Source organism: Halyomorpha halys, unplaced genomic scaffold (genome assembly GCF_000696795.3).
Source record: "Halyomorpha halys isolate HHAL.00 unplaced genomic scaffold, Hhal_1.1 Scaffold142.1, whole genome shotgun sequence".
Lineage (NCBI taxonomy): Eukaryota > Metazoa > Arthropoda > Insecta > Hemiptera > Pentatomidae > Halyomorpha > Halyomorpha halys.
The window spans coordinates 621538-632077 of record NW_027113471.1 but is presented as its reverse complement, the minus strand read 5'-3'; the positions used below and the strand labels follow the sequence as shown (position 1 = coordinate 632077).

General features: G+C 28.3%; 1 protein-coding gene across 1 annotated transcript in view; it reads right to left on the bottom strand.

Moving 5' to 3' along the window:
- Positions 1–10540, bottom strand: part of Cyp301a1 (Probable cytochrome P450 301a1, mitochondrial) — a 78301-nt gene that overhangs the window by 7676 nt on the left and 60085 nt on the right. The window contains exons 4-9 of the mRNA XM_014416908.3: positions 7645–7761; positions 7498–7574; positions 7067–7268; positions 6021–6177; positions 4319–4488; positions 2461–2539 (exon numbers count right to left, since the gene is read on the bottom strand). Of these exons, the coding sequence (XP_014272394.1) occupies positions 2461–2539; positions 4319–4488; positions 6021–6177; positions 7067–7268; positions 7498–7574; positions 7645–7761 (802 nt within the window). The remainder of the gene's footprint in view (positions 1–2460; positions 2540–4318; positions 4489–6020; positions 6178–7066; positions 7269–7497; positions 7575–7644; positions 7762–10540) is intronic.

Genomic DNA, 10540 nt, shown 5'->3' with positions numbered 1-10540 from the left:
AAAACGAGTAAAGATTCTTTTTTATTTTTAATTTTTAATATTTTTTAAAATTATTACAGTATAGAAAGAAATGGGCTTTCATTGTGATGTACTTATGGGATAAATAAGTTCGTAATCTATTGAAGGGTATCCTTGGAATGTTTGACCTAATATTATTCAATGATCTAATAATTATCAAAATTAGAGTGAGGGAGATCTTGGAGAGATATAGGGAAATTGTCAAGGGTAAAGACCTCTTGTTATTATAAGAATCGAGCTATAATCTGCGGTACGGTAGGGTTTTCATTAAAGTGGATGTTCCTCAAAACTATCAATAGATCATATGACCCACAGTTTTCTTGAGAATGATTGGCCAACTACAACTCTTCGGTAAATATGCAATCTCTCTTAGTGTCGGTCCACACAAATATACTTAGGACCCACTGAACCTTTGTCCAGCTTGTGATGAAATGTGATAGGAGGATTGTCATCAAACTGTCCTGTGTATCAAGATACATCTGATATATGCTGAAACGGAACAATATTAGTCAAAATCATTTGTATGAAGTTCTGTCAGAGCCCTCATAATTGGATCTTAAACTATTTTTTTAAAAACAGAGCTGGATACTTATGTTATCTTCTCAATAGGATGTATAGTTTTTATTTCTTTTAAATTATTAAATATTTAGCGACGTATATAGATTTTTTTTTAATCTGAGGATAGTAGACAGCCCAGCTTAGGTATATGGTTTGTTATAAATTTATATAATTGAATTTCAACTCACTATTTTTGTAAAATAACAACAATGATATATTTAATTATATATTTTATGGACTAACTCTGTTTGTACGGAGGTTGCCCCATAAACAAATTATTATTAATACTATTCGAGGGTATCAATTCAACTTATAGTCGAGAAAAGATGTGTTGTATAAAGGTGCCACTATTAGTGAAATTGCTAACACACTTGCAGCGAGAAACAATACAATTAAAGATTGGGAAAGAGTACGATTAAACCTGGACTTTCTTTTATTGGCTATGGATTAAGCAATTAACAATGATCTGCTACAGCTAGAACAGATAAGTGGTTTCCAGTAACATAATAAAAAACAATCAATTTTTATTAGTATTCTTGAATATTAATTAATAGTTTAAATAAATAATTCAAACTCTATCCATTATAGTCTCAAAACTTTTTATTTTTCTTATACGTCCAATGTTTCGGGCAATCCGGCCATCTTCAGGGACAATCCACTCAATACCACTTTGAAACCATATAATTTAACAACTCTAAACTTCATGCAGGCTATTCTGCCCAGGTCAAAATATAAATATCTAATTAGTCAATTATCAATTAAAAACAAAGTCAATTTATTTATCTGAAAACACTATTCCTTAAAACTTTTATCACAACAATTACAAAATCTTTTTTAGCCCTGACGAAACCCTGTAACGTGGGGGGAAACGTTGACTCAATAAAATAGTATAATTATCTACTATTTGAGTTTTTTTTTACCGCACCTGGACCACATTCCATTCATCTATACACACGGTCAATCAATAATCTTCCAGTAAAATCATTTATCACAGTCACTATTCCTTAAAAGTTTTTGATGTGTGTGTAAAAGTGATAAAGTTTTTAAGGAATAGTGTCTGCAGATAAATAAATTGACTTTGTTTTTAATTGATAATTGACTAATTAGATATTTATATTTTGACCTGGGCAGAATAGCCTGCATGAAGTTTAGAGTTGTTAAATTATATGGTTTCAAAGTGGTATTGAGTGGATTGTCCCTGAAGATGGCCGGATGGAACATATAAGAGAAATAAAAAGTTTTGAGACTATAATGGATAGAGTTTGAATTATTTATTTAAAAAATTACCAGTCTCAAGAAAATATTAAGATTATAAATTCATTAATAGCATAAACAAAGCCATTAATTAATGTTGTGGAACAAGGAGGGTGCTATAACAGAAGAACAGAGAGTATGTGTTGCACTAATGGATGCCACTAGCAAATAGGCCACAGTTTTGCCAATAACAGTGATGTTTTATCCATAATTAATATTAATTAATAAAATCTGTACTGCTACAACCCATGAAGGGTCAGTACTTTGTAAGGGAGTACTGTTACTAGACCAATGGTTGTGCAAGGAGGTGATTTGGTCAGAATCACGCTTGACCATCAGATTTTTACCCAATTTAAGAGGCTGGGTGGACCCCAGGAGGGCTCCAAGAACCCATAGGAGTTGACTCACAGCTACAGAGTAACAGAAAACAATTTTCAGCCTGCTGGATTCAAACTCGAGTCCTTGGAGTTAGTAGTCCATGCCTTACCCCAGAGCTACTCACTCTCCCATAATTATATTTACAAATTGTTTAGTTAACTATTATTATAAATTAAAAATCAAATAATAATACTAATTTTCTGCAACAATTAACAAATTTATTTTTATTTTAAAATTAATTCAAGGACTCACTCCTCTTGGTATTCTGTATCCACACAGAACAGTGTCTTCCTGCAAAACTCTTCCTATTCCAATGACTGTTGAATACATCCTAAAACAAAATAAAATAAGTAAATTCCATAAATTAAAAACGGATTTAATTTTGGAAGATCTATGATTAAGTGTGTGTGATAATAAATGGAAGATGACCCGGGTGCAGTCAAAGAAAAAACCTCGAATAGTCATAGAACTATTTAATATGAGTCAACATTCGCCCCTACGTTGCAGGGCTTCATCAGGTCAATAAAATAAAAAATTATGGCAGTTTTGAGATTAGCCGACAGTTGTCTTATATTAGCCGACAGTTACGATTGGCTTGTGACAGCTAATATAAGAAATATAAATATTTGATTATATGTTTTCAATGTCTTACAAATACTGCAGCAATAGTTGTACCATCTCTTGATGTACTTTTTATTGATGAATTTATCAAATGTTCAAAAACTAATTTTCATTCAAGTTTTTGGCACTATCTGTTCTAATTTTTGCCTCTCTAACTCAGCGTAACATCAAGATAAAATTTTTAATTATATCTCATTACAAAGAAAATGATATTCTGAACATTTCCCTCACTTACAGTATGCAATTCTGACTTTTAGTTTTCAAGATATTTTAATCTAAATGCAAAACTGTATTTTACTCCTCTCCCCTCCCTTCTCTATTGTTTTCTTAATTTTCCTTACCCATGTTATTAGTTATGCTTACCATATATTATTGTTGTTATGTTTTTTATTTTTTTTCTTATTCACTTCTTTTGTCTAACTTAACTTCATACTTTGTTTCTTTACCTAATATTATAATTACATATTTCATTAGTTACTTATATTTTCTTTCTCTCAATTTTATTTTTTCTTTCCATAATTTAATTTTTAAATTATTCATAAACTAAAAATTTTTTTATTTCTTTATTTTATTTTTACTTATTTATTCAACAATCTATGTATACATTTTATTTTCCACTTCTTTCATCACTTTAATTTTATTAATTTCATTCTGTACAATTATTTACTTTATATCATTCTGTTTATACTACCTTTTTTACTTTTTTTTATTCATCTTGTTCTTAGCCCTGATGAAGGCTAGAAATTCTGGCCGAAACATTGGCATGATTAAATAAGTTACTTCAACTTATTTGTGTTTTATTTTAACCACACCCCCAACAATCTTCTCTTCGTTTAAGACATCCACGGTCAACTATCTCTCATGATTATAATATTTAAATTTATATATTTTTAAATTATTCTACCAGGTCAGTGGAGTTGCTACTAAACCAAGTCAATAAATGGACCTCATCCAAACGTTTTTCATTACAGTAATAATTTCATTAATTTTGAAAATAGCTTTTTATTAATAAACATCTGACCCGGAAATGGTTTGCTATTCGCAATTTCAACTTATTTGTGATATATTTTGACTGCACCTCCCAACCATCTTCTCCTAAATCCAAAACAAGTCAAGCATTGTTCCCAGCACTTTCGATTCATCTTGAACGTTCCCTTGCATCACAAAATCAATTTATTCCTATATAATCTTTTTTTTTTTTCTTGAGTTGCAGAACGCTAGTAAAGACGTTAAAAAAAAAAAAAAATGTATTTTTAGAAGATATTATATTTAAAATAAACTTCATTAATCAGATTATAATTAAGCATTTGAAGAATGCAGACATGGTCAAGTCAGAAGTGGCATTGAGTCAAATCCCATAAAGATTAAATCTTAACTATCTCATTCTATTTAAAATCAATCGATATTCTTCAACATAACTTTAGACAAATATATTTTGCCTTTTTGTTTTATAACTAACTTAATTCAATAATTTATTTTACTGTGTTACCTCAAAACCTCCTTGATGAAAGACTTGAGATACACCATTTTATCCAACATTTCTGATGTGAGTTGACAATTCGGATCGGGCATTATTTGCACTAGTTCTTCATGCATCTTCTCTTGCTCTATAGGTCTTGTAGCCAGCTGATACAGTACTGAGCAAACTGCCATGGATATCTAAGGTTTGGATATCGAAGATATCATTATCTAAATTAAATTATGTTATAAAAATTTATATATAATTTAAAATGTGTTGATAAATACAGTATATATGTACATGCAGGCATATAAATGTCTTTTATTTCTCTTGCGTAGGGTTGCTAGTTTATTTAAAAATTATACATACTCTCTGTGAAACTGCATACTCTGTATGTAAAGTGGAGTTAACATTGAAACTAATATATTAAGAATGTTTAAAGATAAAAGAACAAAAAAAAAAATAATAATAATAAAATACCAAAAATCAAATGTTCTTACAACAAGAAAACCCTATAAACTAACTATTTACAATATATAAAGAAATAATCCTCAACTATAAACTAGAAAAAAAATGAATGAATAAATATTATATTAAATAAGTTGAATAAATATTAAATGCAACCCATAAACGGTTAGGGGTGCAGTACTTTGTAAGGAAGTACTGTTACTAGAGCAACAGTTGTGTAAGGAGTTGAGTCAGAATAATGCTCGACTGCCAGTTTTTTACTCAATTAAGGGTACCCACTTTATAGGGCTGAGTGAACCCCGGAGGGATCCCAAAAATGTGTACATAACTTGAAAAGTGAGTGTATTAAATAAATCATAGTGATTAAAACAAGAGCTAAAAGTGCATAAATAATAAAAATAAAATAAATACAGTACATATCTAAGAATTAAATATTGTGTTAGAACAAACATAATTAAAACATCATAAATTATGTTTGACATACTATTATATAGTTTCATGATGAAGAGATATATAATTCATTTTTCAGTATATTGTCATTTGAGGTTTCATATATCACTATTGCATGTACTATGTCTGATGATCACATTTGAGTTAGTTTGATTTCCTCAGAGATCAATATTTGAGATGAAATGCACTAACTCTTTTTGTATTTTTTTAAAGATTTTAAATTGTGGAAGTGGCTATATATCTCCGTGCATTACGCAGATTTTTATTAAATTAAACCTCCGCTGTTTGTACAAGGTACAGTTGAAAAGTATTTGAAGTTTCTCCATCGCAGTTACAGAAATCAGTGTTAGTTATATGAAATCTATTTAAGTGGTGTTTAGATAGTCCATTATATTGTATACTGACATAATATTGTGTTATGTCAGTTTGCTATGTGTAATTTTTATTCTGTTATAAAATGTTAATTTAGTTAGTTTAGAAACTTCATAATTATAAAATTTATTAATAGTTTAAATTTTCAGATTCATATTTATCTATTAATTGCATACATTTATGAGTCATTGAATGTTAAGTGATGTAAATCAAAACTGGAGTTTTGAGATATTCAACACTTTAGGGAATATTCTTAAAAAATGTTGGTAAAGATTGACAATATACTTTCTCTCCCTAGTATAATTGTAGAATTTAAGTTTTCATTGCTTACCATAAAAGTTTAAGGAATGAAAAATTATAATTTATTTAATTTTTTTTTTATAAAAGTGTCTTCTGAATTTTTTCTAATTCCTTGATATAAAATAATAATGTTGGAACTTACTGTGTCAATACCAACTAGTATCAGATCGAGGGCCAATATACAAGCAATTTTTGGATCTTTTTCTGTTTCTAATATCCTTTCCAGAAGTGACAATTCCTGTTTATCGTCTTTCTTCTTTAGGTTCTCCAATGCCATTTGAATATATTTCATACAGACCCTACAAAATCAAGAGCTGTTTAGAAATCATAATCATAATTCAAATTATGAATTATTTAACATGATAAATGAGGCCCACTTTTTAAAATTAATAGTTATTATATAATATTATATTTTATTATTATTTTTTTATAATGCATCATATAATTTTTTACATTACATAGAATAATTTTAATACTGGTAATGTTTGTAGAGAGTATTGTTTATTATATTAAAAAAATCTTTCTGAGGAAGATCCCATATTAGAATCAGAAATTTTGTATTTTATATACTTCATTATTTTAGAAAACAAAATTAAAATACAGATAGCAATGGAAGTGATTTTTAAGCCATTAATATTAAATGATATAAATATTTTAAAAATTTTGGCCAAAAATAAATGTTTTTTTTTCAATTAAAAAACACACAGTTAACTAAGCTAAAAATAATAATTGAAGAGGTTTCTTTTGTTGTTTACAAACAGAAGGTAGCTAGACAATTTGGAATGATGTACTATTTTGTGGCAAAAAAAAAAAATTTCCTTATGTGCCAGAATTGTATAGCTCTAATTATTAGTTTTTATGCTATCCAAGAGATGGTGCTGGTGGTTATTTGTTATTGTTAATTTTTTTTAATGCAATATATTATCAGATTATCAACAACACATAATATAATAACAACATATCTATATTGGTAAGTATAAAGGATATAAAGTATGAAGTTCATATTCTTGATTTTTCAGGAGATGAAAAATATAATTTAAAAAATTCTGTATTGAAACTTATCCGTTCAATACAGCTCTAACCAGGATATTATCACAATGTACAATATAATACACAACATGAAGAAGATCTTCCTATAATATATTATTGATGGAAAAATAGAATTTGTTTGGATTTTATGATACTCACGATCTGAAATAATCCATATTTTCAATATACTTTCTCCATGTAGTCGTTGGGAAGTACCTCCAGTAGGGTGCTTTTAATTCTAATATCGCTATCTTACGTAGGGCAAATTTAGCAGCGTCAATTATCTTTTGAGGTTCTGAGTTTTGTGGTAAGTTCCTGTCGAGGCAACCAAGCCTCACATCTAAAGCGATTCTACCAATACCTAGAAAAATATATATGATAAAGTATAGTTTGTAGTATTCAATGAAGAACATAGAAGCATTTTTTTATCTAAAGAGTTGCTATTTTAAAAGAAAATTGCATAATATGCATAAATGATTATTGAAAACATATCAGAAATCATATTATAGACAAATATATTTATGATAGAAATTGTATAAATTGTAGGATTCTCAGCGACTTGTTTTAAAAAAATTTAATTTATTGCTTACATTCCAAAGACCACTTGTGAACTTCATTGTCAAAGTCATCTGGCATTTCATTATTTTCATCCTTCATTTCAATCATCCTATGAAAATAAAGATAAATATAAATAATAATTTTAAAAATAAATCTCTACGTAAGCTGAGAAGCCATACCTTTCAATGAATAATTCCGTGACAGTTTCTATAGGGCCGATATACTGTTTAACGACCCTTGGTTGCAGGATCGGTTTCTGTACCCTTGTCCGGAAAGTCCTCCATGGTTCTCCGTGGCTAAAACAAAAATAATTTTTATAAATGAAAAGATGGTTGGGGTGCGGTCAGTGCAGAACAAGGACAATTAAGGAAAGACTTATTTATTAGTGCCAACATTTCAGCCAGAATTTCTAGTCTTCATCATGGCTAAGAACAAAACAAGATAACAATCAATGAATAAAAGGATAAAAAGAATGATTAGGAAATAACTAACATTCTAGATACATAAACATTATTGAAATGAAATCTATAGTTAAGTTTTATAAGAAGATAAAGGCTATATGAAAAAATATATTATTAAGAAAGAGAAAATAATAAAAATCAACAAAAAATAAAATACATATGAATATCTAGTGGGTCTTAGTTCAAAATAATTGTTAGAGTATATCATATAAATTGTAGAGATATATTTGTACCCACAGAGATTTTTATATTCATAAGGTAATTTCCATTTAAAATGAATTATTATATGAATTAAAGTTCATTTGGATGCATTTTATAAGTAAATCGAAATTTTGAATCCATTTAAACATGATTAAAGTATTTTATTGTTTTAAATGTATAAATATTGCTAGTAAAGTTGGTAAGAGACCACTTGGGAAGCCATAAACCAGATGGATAGGCAGGATCAACAAAAATACGAGAAAGAGCATGGATAGCAGCAAACTATAAAACTACAAGGTCTGTTTAATATTTAAATTGATCATGGTCACAGTTTTTGTATAACAGCAGTAGAATTGAAATGAGGAGTATCTATTAGGAAAACTAGTAATTAGTTGTAATAATTTATTTATTTAAAAATAAAAATAAAAATAATCTTTGCTAGTTTTATAACTTTTTTCAAATATAAAAGATAACTTGGGTTCTAATTAAGATCTTTAATATCAAATAGATAATATAATTTTATTATATAAAAATAGAGACTCTTAATCTCAGGGCGTGTTGTTGCTAGACAATCAGAAACAGGCATTTACAATAATTACAATTAATTTAAATTTAAAATCTATTTTTACATATACAAAACTAACCAAGCTCTATGATCTTCTTTTCGTTGATTCCTGGTGTCTTCTTTTTTCTTTTGTTCTGGCGTCCAAAATGGCTTCCTCTTCTTGTTGGACAGAAATTGATGAGGACCTCCTAATCCTCAAGACATCTTTACTCTTCTCTCCTCACACAACGACTGTTGATCCCTCCAAAAACCAAAACCTGCCTTGAGGTTACATGTAAACATCGATTGTCCCCCAACAGTTAGGGATTTTTCCAAATGATTTATTTTCTGAATATTATTCATTTGCACTATTCCTTGATTTCTATTTTTCCTTTAATTTACTGTATTTTCAATTATGATGGGAAGAGTTAAAATAGTTTTTTATGATATTTGAATCTGCTCAACATGGCCTTGATTCAACATACCGCCATCTTGGTTTTTTGTATCATGAAGTTATTATCAACAATGAAACTTGGTTAGCTTGCTTCTTGGATAAACAAAACAAATGAATATTAAAATGATACATAAAATAAAACATATTAAAAACCATTTATACATCAAAATATACTATTTACTAAAAAACTATTTACTAAAAATACATATTACATAGTATTTAATATTAAGGTATTCTTCTCTATCTTCCTCCTTGCCATATTCTCGCATGGGACCCAAGCCTCACGGCTCTTGCAGTGTTGTTTCATTTGTTTTTTCCCTGTGTGGGTATCGCTCATTACTTCCATACAACCAGATATTAATTTCCTTTATTCTATTTGTTAATTAACTATATTCTATTTGTTACTGATATTATTTATTAAGTTAAATACATGTAATTTACTAATATACTATACCTTAACTACATCTGTTATGTAATTTTGTTTAGATATATTTCAAATATTTTTGCATAGCCTGTTACTTTTAATATACTATCATAAATAATAATTTAATGTGTATTTAGGCCTTTGAACAATATTTTTGGTTGTTTTTTGTATGCAGGTCATTCAAGTGTAATATGTTTGAGGTTCTTGTAACCGTTACAATATTTGCATTGAAAAGTTTCAGTAATGCCTATTATTTGCAGTCAGTTATTGCAAATTCTATGGTTTGTCCTAATTCTAATATAAGTTTTTAAAATGTCTTTTCCTATATTTGCTTGTGGAAACCATGGTTTTCAAATGATATGAGGAAATATATTTCTACAGAATTGACCGGTGGGGTTCTCCCAGTATTGTTTTTGCCAGTTTTTTATCTGATCTATTTTAATAATTTTATAATAATCAGTTTAAGACAACTCAGGGTCTACTAACTGATCTTTTGTAATGGTTAATTTATTTATTTTATCAACTGTTTCGCCATCTGGAATCGCTATGTGACCCTTAATCCCCCTGAATATTATTTATTTATTTATTTTCTCGTATTGCCTGATAATGTTTTTTTTTATTATTTCATTCGGACATCACTGATATTTTTGTTTATATTATTATTTAGTAATACTACCTTCAGTTGTTATAGTTGGATGGTTATAAACCACTGGTCTAGATTAAATTAAAACAAATATCTTTTAAAAAATATCAGAACAGAAGTATATTGTATATATATGTATATATTGTTGACTGTAAAAATTGATATATAGGAAGATGGTCAGGGTTGCGGTCAAAGGAAAAACAAAAATAGTTTACAACTATTTATTTTCCGATGTTTCGCCCCACTTTGTAGGGCTTCATCAGGGCTAAAAAGATACAAAATGATACAATGATAAGAATAAAAATACAACGATAAGATACAATGATAAGAATAAAAATAAGTAACAAT